The 12,796-nt window shown below is 41.0% G+C and overlaps 1 protein-coding gene across 1 annotated transcript in view; it reads left to right on the top strand.

The window, feature by feature from the left end:
• Positions 1-5,498, top strand: part of LOC138029091 (retinol dehydrogenase 8-like) — an 8,841-nt gene extending 3,343 nt beyond the window's left edge. Inside the window, exons 2-3 of the mRNA XM_068876771.1 lie at positions 952-1,225; positions 4,159-5,498. Of these exons, the coding sequence (XP_068732872.1) occupies positions 952-1,225; positions 4,159-4,546 (662 nt within the window). The 3' untranslated portion in view covers positions 4,547-5,498. The remainder of the gene's footprint in view (positions 1-951; positions 1,226-4,158) is intronic.
• The last annotated feature ends 7,298 nt before the right edge of the window (positions 5,499-12,796 follow it).

The raw sequence follows: 12,796 nt of genomic DNA, 5'->3' as shown, positions 1-12,796 counted from the left end.
ATTCCAGACGGATACACTCCTTCTATAGTGAAAAGTTTTCTGACTTGTTGCAGCTTTAAAGCGAGGAATATTTAGTTGTTGAAAGTTTCTGGTTGTAAGTCCAGACACGCTGCCGGCCTCTTGTAACAAACTTAGAAGTTAAGCATGCAGGCGCTTGACCCGTCATGCATTTATATGTTGGAGTAGCGTCTCGATAATACAGATTTAATTGTCTTTACTGGGATACAAGCAATGGGATTTTAAAGGAACATAGTTTTTGAGTGGATGTCGAGATTGCTAACCCATTGAATCCTGAAATGACCCCTCCCCCACCCCCTCCCCCATTGACGAGTCAAATCGTCTGGCCCTAGTCAGAGTCAAATCTGTTAATCTATTAAGTCCCGCGGGTCAACTGGTTAAAGTAATGATAAAACTTATTTCAAAAGATAACAAACTGAGAAGATGCAACAAACAACAACAATAGGTGGTGTGCAACCAATCTCTAGAGACAACGCTGCAATGTACAATTGTTGGTGGACGAACAAAAGGAGATAATGAGAGATCTTTTGTTTTGGTCTGCCAATATGGCGGCGATGACGTTACGTGAAAACCACCTATAGAGTGTTTTCACGTGACGTCACGGCGGCCATGTTGAAACAATGGAACGGCGGAAGACCTTAGACAGCAATGACCAGAACCAGGCTGCTGACCAGCGGTTTTTGTTAAAACAATGGTTTGCTTGGGGTGCTCAGTCTCACGGGCTCAGAAAATCTGGTTGTGGTCATTGTTATTAAGGTTTTCCTGGAAGGAACGGCGGCCATGTTGGTGTCCCAACTAATCCTCTGGGAATTGAGCTCTATTATCATGCAAACGTTTTCTTTTGTTTCAGAAGAAAGACAAACTTACTGATCACGTGAGTGAAAACCCTCTTTAGGAACATTATCAAAACTTACTTCCCTCCTTTCCTTTCAGTTATATCATCCAATGTTCTCCTCACTGGGCAGCTGGAAACCCACACAATAGACCAAGCAAAGACAATATTTGATGTGAACACATTTTCTGTGATAAGTGTGGTCAGAGCGATTCTGCCGGTGATGAAGAAACAAAGAGACGGTCGCATAATCATCGTTAGTAATCAAGCTGGTATACAAGGCATTCCATTCCACGAAATCTACTGCGCCTCAAAATTTGCTGTCGAGGGATTCATGGAAAGTGTAGCACCAGAATGTCTAGCATTTAATATCCAGTAAGTTGACTCACGAAATGTTTTTTTTTCTATTACGGAGTTTACCAAACGAAGACAGCGACGGTAGTGACAACGCCACAAAACAATAATTTCATTGGTTAAAAGGGAAGAAATCGTGCTGCACGTGGGGCCCGCATTTTAACACATATCTTTGACTGGTGATTCGGGAATACTCGGGAAAAAACCCAAGTACTCCTCTGCAGAAGTCGAACTTCCGACCTCTGCATTACTTATTCCGTTGCTCCACCGTAAAGCCCTAGTCACACGGTATAAACTAATCTAGGTTCAACCCGGGTTAGTTACCGTCGTGTGAACGCCGCAAACCCGGGTTCGACCTTGGTTAAAACCAGCCCATCTCCAGAAGTAGTTTCGACCCAGGTTACTTTTGAAGAAGTGTCGTGTGACGGTGTGAACGCAAACCTGGTTCGAGCCCGGGTTGTTCCCCGGGTTAATTTTAATCGCACACATGCGCACTTGTACGTTTACCCGTCGAGCATTGCGTGTGCGTATTTCATGCCGGCACCTTGCACCAGTTTGATCGGGTGAGGTTGTTTGGACACGCTTGTGACAAAAGAATGGCTAAGTTGTCGAACGTCGTTCGGGCAATTCGAGATCTCCAGTTCAGATAGGAGACGAGCCGTTTTTGGGCAGAAACTCGACTCTTTTTCATCCGCCTTCTTCTCTCTTAACTCTTTCGATTCGTGAAACGAAACCACACTAACGCCAGAGCTGCGGCTTTAATTATAAAAATTTGCCTACAAATCTCCACCATGAATAAAGAATTGTCCTCCGCCATATTGTCGCTATTGCTACATTCAAAGTCCTGATCTGGAAACAAATGCGCATGCGTGTAAAAATAAACCCGGGTTCGCCCCCTGCAAGCTACGTGTGTTCACATCAGTTTTCTGAACTTCTCCGTGTGAGCAAAGTAGGGGCGAACCTGGGTTAATTTGAACCCGGGTCGAACCTAGGTTACCTTATGCCGTGTGAGCTTAGGGCTTAAGTTATAAGGAGAATCGCGTGACAACAGTTAGTTGAACAACGGGCTGCCATGCGGGAGGTCGTGAGTTCAACTCCGGCCGGACCAACAATCAGTGTCTTTAAATAAATGAGGAGAAAGTGCTGCCTTTGTGATCAATTCTGAAAATGGTTAGACTTTCAAGTCTTCTCGGGTAAGGACCGTAAACCCTAGGCCCCGTCTCATAGCCCTTGTTGGAAATCATATAGTATGGGACGTTAAAGAACCCACTCACTATTCGAAAAGAGTGGGAAACGTTTTCCCTGGTGTCATTGACTGACCTTAGTCTAGAAGGGGGCATCTTTCACCTTTTCTAAATTAGTTGTGACCTGCGTAATAAGCAGTCTGGCCAAAAGTCCCCAACAAAGCATCGTAAATTAGTTCTGAAAAGCCCCGAGTAAAGAGACTAATAATTTCACTTCATTTCACTTCACAACTATGTCGCTATATTCTAAACCACTTTACCATGGAATAGGATGAAATAATTTCCCTCGAATTAAGAAAAAAGTTTTGCAGCATTTATTTCCTTTATTGCATTTTATGCTTAAATAATTTTACAGTATTTTGAAAACACATATTAAACACTTAATGACTGGTCCCTCGGGAAACAGTTAATTTTGTTTCCCGAGAATCTCAATGTTTCCCGGAGGCGCAGCCGAGGGAAACATAGCACATAAAGAAAAACGAGAAATGGCAACAGCAACGGCTGTCGTCGGTCAACATTCCCGGGTAACAGAGCACTGTTACCCTCTGATGTCATAGATTTTGCAATGTTGCCCGCTCCAAGACTTTTGGCAGGAAACAGTTTTATTGTTAGATGCCATGTGACCTCGAAGTAACCAATGAGAGCGCGCGCTGTTGGGGGAAAAATTCAGCTATGTAACAATATCAGATATTATAGTTCACCACTAAATTTTCTCCGATTCTTATTGGTTTAAATTGATCACGTGACGCGATAGTGTTCGTCCGCGGAGAGACACTATCAACCCATAGTGCCCGTCCGATGAAAATACCCGGATGGATAGTAGTCGTCCATTGAAAATACCTCTGTAAACAAGCGGCCTTATTTTATGAAAAATAAACAATCGAAATTGTCAGTTAAGAGGGTTTTGGTTTGTTTTCTTTTTCAAATTTTACATTGGCTGACACGGCTTTTGTCTAATAAAGTTGAAAATAATTCAACAAGATTTTTGAGCTGGCGCGCGGAAGAAAATTTAGTAGTGAACAATAAAGACAATAGAGTGTTCATGTCTCGGAACTATCGGTCTGATAGTTGCCCCTTGGAAATTTGATGTTCTTAAAACTAGCATATTTGCCCTCGAAGCTTTGCTTCTCGGGCAAATATTTGTTTTAAGAACATCAAATTTCCGCGGGGCAACTATCAGCCGATAGTTCCTCGACAGAAACACTCTATTGTTTAACTAGTGCTTAAGATTACAACAGTGACTGACAATACCATACACAGACACGACAAAAAGAGATCTTCTTACAGAAACTATCAAAATTGGACAATTTTGCGGAAAAAAAACGCTGCGTTTGTTTGACAGTGACAATTAAATTAAATATATCTTTCATCAGTTTTCTATCTTCTCCAAGACAAGGGTTATGAAGTCCTCAATCTTGGGTACAGTGTAATTTAGTGCTTTACTTATGATATAAAGAAAGTACTTACCAATGAGCATTTCCAAGCATTTCAGGGGCGGATCTAGGGGGAGGGTGCAGGGGGTAGCACCCCCACCCCCTGAGATAACCTGCGGCTTTTCTAATACAACAACAACAACAACAACAGAAAAAACGTTACCAGTTAGCTACGTCATTCCTTAGTGCTGCAGTCCCTCCTAAGAAAAATCCTGGATCCCCGCCCCTGCATTTGACGTTGATTTATCATTGACTACGTCACATTTTCCTTTTTTAGTTGTTCCATTATTGAAACAAGTATGATCAAAGGAGAAGAAAAAACGGCCCAAACTTTGGAGGTTTCAATCCACTCAAAGATGGAAAACGTCGACGACAATACGAAAAAACATCAAGATTCTTGCTCGGCAAAAATGCGGCGACAGGGTTCAGTGAAAAAACTTGACTTAAAGAGGGTGGCACGATTTATCGAAGAGGTTATTGTTGAAGAACGGCCACATTTTAGATATCAGCTCAACAAGTCGGCCAAAGAAGCTGCGAAGGACAAATGGACAGATATTCATGGCGACTCAAATATTTTCGAAGCAGCGGAGAAATATCTGTGTGTCGAAACAGAACGTGTAAAAGAAGTGCTAGATAGTTTGAATAGTGAAACTACGACGGATTAGGCGGTTTGAACTTGAGATATTTAAAAATAAACTGGATTATCAAGTCTTTCGAGCGGATAGGAGGAGTAGTTTTGATTTGAGTAGTGACAACGTTGAGTGTTAACGTTTTCTCATGGAATGGCGAATAGGAGATCAGGTAGGCTGCAATAGGCTCTTTTGGCATCAGCCAGTTTATTCTTTCTGAAACAAGCATCCTTAATGGGAGATTAGGAAAGTAGAGACAGACAAGAAGAAAAAAGAACAAGAGAGACAGTTTTTTGGAAAAGGAAACAGAAAAGATTTTGAAAGCTGGATTTTCCTGCTACCAGAGACCTCTTTTCGTTTGCGTTCGCTGTGCTGACGAGTACGGGAAAAGAGACCTGTGCCATGGTTCAAAACTCACTTTGATCCAACCGCCGTCCACAACCTTGGACAGCACTCATGCCCCATGATATGTTTGCTGATTGTGACTTGAGCCCGCTATGTCCCGCGCATTCCTTTACAGTATTTCCCCTGTTGTTAAGTGAGCCCACACAACGTGAAGTATCACGTGAGGATGCGGTCGCCAAGTAAGAACCGCGCATAGTCAACGCAATGAGTTTCGACCGCATACTCGTCAGCCCAGCGAAAACAAAAGAAAAGAGACCTCTAATAGCAGGGAAAAGCTGGATTACAAGCTTGCAATTAATATCTATACGAAACAATGGGACACAAACGATACCGAAATAAAGATGGGCTTCGTGAATGCAATTGTTAGGGGATAGAGCGGTTTTCAAACGAGTGTCGTAAAACCAAAACCAAAGTAGTTACTTTGGCCAATCAAAAAGGACGGAGGCAATCCAGTAAACCAATCAAAACTCGAAGTAATTACACGTAGCCGACACAAAGCGCGGAAAAATGTGCACGCGCGAGCTACGATTGGTTTTGGTTTCACTTTTGACTGGTTGAAAAAGTGGCGCGAGAACTTTGAACCAAAAACTGATTGAAGTAATGCAAAGCCAAAGTAATTATCTAATTACTTTCGACACTCAATTGAAAACCACTCTACCAAAATAAGAACGACGAAGACGGCTACGAGAACGCCACAAAACAATGCGTTTAATGACCGAAGAAAAATGGATCTGCATGGCTCGCACGTGCGTTTTACATTTTTGTTACATTTCTGCGCTTCGACACGATAAGACCATGTGAAGGGTTTGGCTGTGATAAGGTCTGCTGGTATGTCGACTGGCAATGGTTGCGGTTGCATTAGGGAGTTGAAAAATAGTGGTAAATAAAGTTCTTTTTTTTTTTAAATGTCTACATCCACGTTCTATTGTTCAGTGTGCCCGCATAGGGATTCAAGACACCAGAGAGTTGACGTTAGCGTGGTGTCAACACTAGCGTTACACTGTCTTTCTCTCAAGTGTGACCGCAATCAATGTCCTCGGCTGAGAGATTGTCCTCAAAATTTCATACCAGACATACCAGACATTCCAGACGCCTGAACGGGTTCATTTACTAAATATACCGTATGACATTACCTAATATGGAAAGTGACAAAGAAGATATTATGCGTTGGCGAGAACGCTGAGAAAATATGAATTTTAAGTTTGTTCGTTGCGATCACTCGTGAAATGTTGTTCTTGCCACTCAAACATAACGAGCTAACATTTTACGCGCAATTTCCTTTTTATCACGTGGACAATAAATATACACGGTAGAGATTGAAACGCAGGCCTTGAAGGCTACCTCCACTAAAACAACAAAATAAATTTAAATCACAGAACATAATGTTTACGATTAAAATTGTTCAAACTTTTTCCAATAAAAGTGTTTGTATTCGAGAAAAAATGAATTTCAAAAACACTTGTTTTGGCTTTCAATTTTCCCGGGCGCCGCCATCTTGATTAGGGAGCTTAAGCGCGCACGTTTTTGAGACGCTGACGGCAACCGGAAGAGAACATTTCGCGTACCAGGACAGTGATTTTTATACTAATGATCTCTAATAGAGAAAATAAACTTAGTAATGTAGATGTGGTTGTGTGAAGACAAATTAAAAGGGAAAGCAGCTCACCTCCGGTTGCCGTCCGCGTCTCAAAAACGCGCGTGCTTAAGCTCCCTAATAATTGTGACGTGTCGTGGTTGCCCTATTGTTCCAGAACAATCGCTCTTTGTGTCAGAACAATAGGGCAACCACGACCCGTCACAATTATTGTATTGTATTTATGTAAAGAACCCCCCAAATGTATTGCATTATGGGATTGTGCAAGTTGTGAATACAAACCGTGAAAAACGGCGGGAAACTTCGTTGGTCATTATGACCACTCGAGCTCATGTTACACGCAGACGAAGAATACAGGGCCTAAGGGCCTGTTTATATGGTCTTGGGTACCCGAGACAATCCTTTCCCCGAGTTACCCTTGGCAAGGTATTTTTCCACTCGTTTGTTTAAAAAATTCTATCAACCGTTTACATTCTCACAGCTGTTAACGGAAACTCTCGATTCATAAACAGCCTTTTATTTAAACTACATATTACTGCTGCGTTAAGATTGTCAGTCCATTTTCTGAATGTGAGAACGCAACTATACTTAATAAAAACGAACTAGAAAGAAAGAAAGGCAAATGATGATACGCATTCTTTGAAGATGTGTCTTAAAATATATGCATAATTACTGTAGGGTCAACTTTGTCTCGGTTACGCAATTCTCATATAGACCCTCGGTAAAGTTGTCTCGGGAGGAGTGCTGTCTCGGGTAACCGATATCATATAAACAGGCCCTTAGTGTCACCCAACTAGTCGGACAGAAAAGGCGATAATAAAATGAGCAAATGCAAGTTGAAGAAATATTTATTTGGGTCACGCTCTTCGCTACTCGAAGACTATTACTAATTGTCCTCTAGTGGCGTTACCAATTAAAATGCAGGATTTTACATTAGTCCACTAGTTGGGTGATACTAATATTGGTCATAGCCAACTAGGCTTCCCGCCTTTTTTGCTTTTTACCATTTAATAGCCAACGTGCGCTCGTGTTATAATTATTACCCAGGCAATAATTATTACCACTGAAACGGACTCTCCTGTCTGTCACTGATGAACTATTAAAAGATATGGATGAAAAGAAAGTTTCAATACTAGTTTTGACGTTATATTTCAAACACGAATTCAAGTGTTTCATTGCGATCTCAAACAACGAGAAAACTATTGAAACACGAGGGCCTCCGGGCCCGAGTGTTTTATTGTTTTCGAGTTGTTTGTCATCGCAATGAAACACGCAGAATGAGTGTTTGGAATAACTTCTCAAACGAATGAAATGGAATCAATTGTTTTTCCTGGTATTTGCGCACTCTGGAATGCACTGCTTACCATGATTAATGAATATGCAGATTAGGAGTGTTTGAAATTTGTTGAAACACTGCCAGCAGTGTTTCAACAAATTTCAAACACTGCTTGCAGTGCCATAAGGGTTTCACTGGGTATCCAAACCATTGCACCTGACCAAATGCAATAATCCTATTGGCTTACAGTCTTATGAATAATTAATGAGTTTGAGATGGACATGTCAAAAGCCTTTGAAAGGAGGCCCGTATCTGGAGTATTGCCAGGGGCATTCGTATCCATTTGTCTGACGAAAAACGTTTAGCTTAGGGTGGGGGTAGGGAAGAAAAAGCACTTTTAATCAAACGTCAGCTTGGATCGCTCTAGTACTGTAAGTCCCTTAATTCCCTACTATACAAAAAGCTAGTGCATTATTGGTATAACACTAACAGTCCGTGTCACAACAAGGGACCACAGTAACATTAAGTATCACAGCAAATTTGATAGCTCTACCTTTCGCGGATGCATGCATGGTAGCAATAAGCTCCACCACTTCTTCAAGGTCTATTTGCATGTAGCAATGGATATGCATAAGTGCAAGTGATGCTAATCTGTTCTCACTCATCGTGCGTCACATATAGGTGTTTAACCTTCGCATCGGGCTGAAGGACCTTTCGCACTCGCAGCTCGTTACGGGTCAAGTGGATAGTATTTTGAGCAGAGTGAATATGTTGTGAAATTCATCCTCGTCGCACTGCTTCCGGGCTGTGACACACGAGCCCGGGAGCTCTTCCTCCTCTGCATACTTGATTCTCCACCGCCGAAATTCTGCCGGGAAGAGCTGTGGAGATGGAAGATCGTCCCTGTACATACCCACCACCCCTTGTAACTCTTGCGACTTCGCTTGATTCTCTTTCATTACAGAGGGAACCAAAGCAAGCAACCTTGAGGCTTGGACGGTGACGGCATCGAAGCGCTCTCCTAGCTGCAAAATGATATGGTCAAGAAATGGAGCTGGAGCGTTGGCGGGATGACGTTGCCTGCCAGCACCTCTGGGAGCTGTTGGCGCCACTCCCACCTTAGCTGCCATTGCCATTTCCTTCTCATACGCATCATCATACATCTCGTCTATATCTGCGCGCATGTCCTGGTACGACTTGAGCACACTCGAAACCATCATGAAAGCCTTGAAAATTTCATTGCTCTTCCGTTGTAACTTCGTTCTTAGAGCACTCATGTGCGACAGGTAGAGGTATCCAATGACAAAAGTCACCACAAATTCAAAGTTTGTAATGGCTTGGAGTAGTCCACAGGCATCCATAGAACTGGGATGGACAGAATGGACAGTCGTCGTGGTGTAGATTATGTGCCATGACTTCCAAAACATACACGACATACTCGAAGGATTCATAAAAATGCTCGTATGCATCAGACCTTTCTTCCCATCTGGTAGTACAAAAGAGTTATAAGAGGCTTTTTCCGAAAACATAACAGTGAAAACAACAAATACTGTATTTTGAATAGGCTAGCGCAAGCTCAATCCTGACAATCCTGACAATCCAAGAGTCGGCGCTCGGTTAGGTCGGCAACAGCAAAAAAAAAAAAATCTTGGGCCTCAAGGGGGGTTCGTTCGAACCCCTTCGTCCCCCCCCCTCCTACGGGCCTGGAAAGTATAAACCATGACATGTGGTTATTTAAACTTCGCAGCCTTGGTGTATCTCCATCAGCACTGGATTATCTTGGTGCTTCGCAAATGTGACCATATGCATCTCTCTGAAGATCTAAGATCACTTCGATGGCTAAACGTCAAACAAAGACTTATGGTCAATGATACAGTTATGATGCACAAATGTCTCAAAGGACTGTCACCTAGCTACTGGTAGGACAATGTTTCTACTCATGTCTACTCGATCTACTATTCACAACAGACAAACAAGATGCAGAAACATCCTCAATATTCCATCTTGTAGAATCGCTGCTGGCCAGCGCGTCTTTTATAATCGTGGTGTGAAAATATGGAATAATTTAAGCAACGACTTAAGGAAACAACAAATACTAAAGCTTTGAAGAGGAGTTTAATCAACGAACTGATTTGTAACATAAACTAGGTTAAATGATAATCATTGTATATAGTTATCATTTAGTTATTATTGTACATAGTTATTACCAATTAATAAAATAATTAATTTATTCATTTATCTATTTCTTATTAATTTATTATTATTTTTTATTATTGGTGCTGAAAAGCCCTCTTTACGGATGTTCAATAAAGTGTATGTATGTACCAAAAGCGTCTCATACATGATCTGTAGGGGTTTATCAGTGGCTCACCGTACAGGTAGTTGTCATCTGACGTCACAGCAGCCATGTTGGTGCACAGAACAATAGAGAAAAAAAGTCTTTTGGGAATTTTACTATTATAATTGAAAACAAGAGCCATAATTTGCTATTGTTTTGTGCATCAACATGGCCGTCCCATCACGTGATTGAAAATCATCTATTGGAGATACAAGCCGTACAAATCTTCCGCACATTTTGTATCCAGGACTTATTGTTTCACTTGTTTGATATTTTTTGTTTTTGACAGGAAAGGCCGGAAGTAATATTTCACAAGCGTCTGTTTTCAAGCTATGCCCTTAAATTCCTTGAGCCAATCGAACCATTACACTTCAATCTTAAAAGGCTTTCCCTTCAGTATGTTGATCACGTGACAAGTAGTCGGTACTCGAGGAGACGGCAACAAGAACGCCACACAAAACAATGATATCATTGATTAAAAGAGGAAAAAAATCCTCGTGCTGCGGTTGCAGCACGATTTTTAGCACATATTTTTGCTGTCCTCTGCACATCGACGACGTGAAATCACCAAATTTGAGGTTTTAACGACAACGTGAGCACGCAACAGAGAATCTTCTCCATGGCCTCGTCCACAAGTATCCGTATTCATTTGAAAACCCAACTTTTTTTCTCCGTTTCCAAAAAAAATCCGCATGCACACGTTGCGTTTTCGCCCGTCCACACGTATACGATGAATCGATTTGAAAACGATAACCCGACTGCGCATACCTTAGGCATGAGTGTTCGCTATTATGAGCCCGCGAAATAATAAATTGGCACCATCTTTAATAGGCTAGTTTCGAATTGTGCAGCGACAAAAGAACAGTGTCGAGGTTCAGGGGAATAATTAGCATATTGTATTGTTCAAAACAAATGAAAATTCAAATTATACCCCTGAACCTCAACTCTGTTCTTTTGTTGCTGCACAATTCGAACTAGCCTATTAGAATAGTCTGCATGAAGAAATACCAAAGCTAAATTTGCTTGAAAACAGGCAAATAGGTTTAAGATAAGCTTAACTATGAGACAAAAAAGTGAAGCGCCTGTCCGTCATCTTGAATAAGTTTATAATATTGCGCGGAGTGAATTGGAACTGATACTGTGACATCAGCATTTTCAAAAAGTTCCGGTTTCGTCCTTCCACACGTACACGCGAAAACAGTGTTTTTGAAAAGTTCCACTCTGACGAGCGTTTTTGAAAAGTTCCGTTTCAGTTATCGTTTTCATCGGATACGCGTGGACGGAAACCGTATTCGTAAAGAAGAAGTTGCATTTTCAAATGAAAACGGAGGAGGGGATCTATTTGGGATCATATTTCCTACAAAATGACATGACAGTTTATCTTCTCGGATTTCTCACCGGCCGCCAAGATGTTTTAGCCACCTGTTTTTACTACATGTTTCGGAAGATAATAAAAACAGCAAGTCTTGAACCTCTCAGAGAAAATGTTAATTTAACGAAAGTAAACAAATTTGGTAGAAATGTCGGGATATTCACTTACTTTCGCCAAAATTAAATAAAGGTATTGCGTATGTTTATTGTTCGACTTTTTTCGAAGATGTCTCACTTGTTTTTCTTATCGCCAAAAAGTGGAGTAAGAATCGTCTGTAATTTCGCTTAAATTTAAAGAGATACCGTGACAAGGAAATGAAGATATACCTGTGTTTTTTTAGTAAATTCAGGTACATCTGGCAAGTAATTTGGAAAAAAAAATGTTAAGAACAGAGGGTGATCACACGTAATATCTTTTAAAGTTTGTTTTGAGTAAAAAGGTTCATATTTTGGAGCGTTTTCTTGCTCATAATTAAATTCGAGTCACGGTTTTCTGCAGTTAGTACTTCTCTAGTGAGTGAAACGGGACTGAACTGTTTCCGTAGCTTTTTCAAATTTCCAAAACATTGAGTTCAATTTGTAAAAAAAATCGGGTGTTCTTTCCACTTTAAAATGACAAATAGTAAAATCTGAGACGTTGAGGTCCCCATATCGAGTTCCTTTCAAAGTGAGAACACCATCTGGTGTAGAGGACGCCCTCAGGAAGCCTGGAGAGAAAATCCCTTGAAGCACACACGGGAGATTTTCTTTGTGCCTACTTATTATGTCCCATGAGAAGTAAAAAGATATCTTTTAGGATATCTACGCAGTGATATCTGGAAGTTATACAATTCGCAACAAAAAAACACCTCGCGCCTCATCCTTTCATTTATAAACTTTTTTTCGATATTTGGCAAACAAAGAGGTCATATTTCCCATTTATATGGTTAGCATAATAACATGCAGCAGGGGATTGTTAAAACAAATGTTAAAAGCATTAGGGCAGAAGGCGAATGATTTTGTCTTAAATTCAGATCACGACATGTAAAAGAACGATCCCATGTAACGTTTATCTTGATTGCATACGCCGGAGACACTTATTTGCCTTTTTGTTTTAACCCTAAGAAAGCATTCGGCTGTATTTTTTAATCAACGGATGAACATTAAATCATCTAAACTGGCAATTATATTTGACTAGTTGGTAGAAATGGGAGAACGACTCTTCAGTAGTCGTGACGATGATTGACTATACTTTCATTTTGGAATCTACAAATCTTCAACATTTGAAAACCACATTTCCAAAACCTTGATAACAAAATGATA

Source organism: Montipora capricornis, chromosome 13, assembly GCF_036669925.1.
Source record: "Montipora capricornis isolate CH-2021 chromosome 13, ASM3666992v2, whole genome shotgun sequence".
NCBI classification, from domain to species: Eukaryota; Metazoa; Cnidaria; class Anthozoa; order Scleractinia; family Acroporidae; genus Montipora; species Montipora capricornis.
The sequence above is the reverse complement of the archived record's forward strand: the minus strand, read 5'-3'. Positions and strand labels throughout refer to the sequence as shown.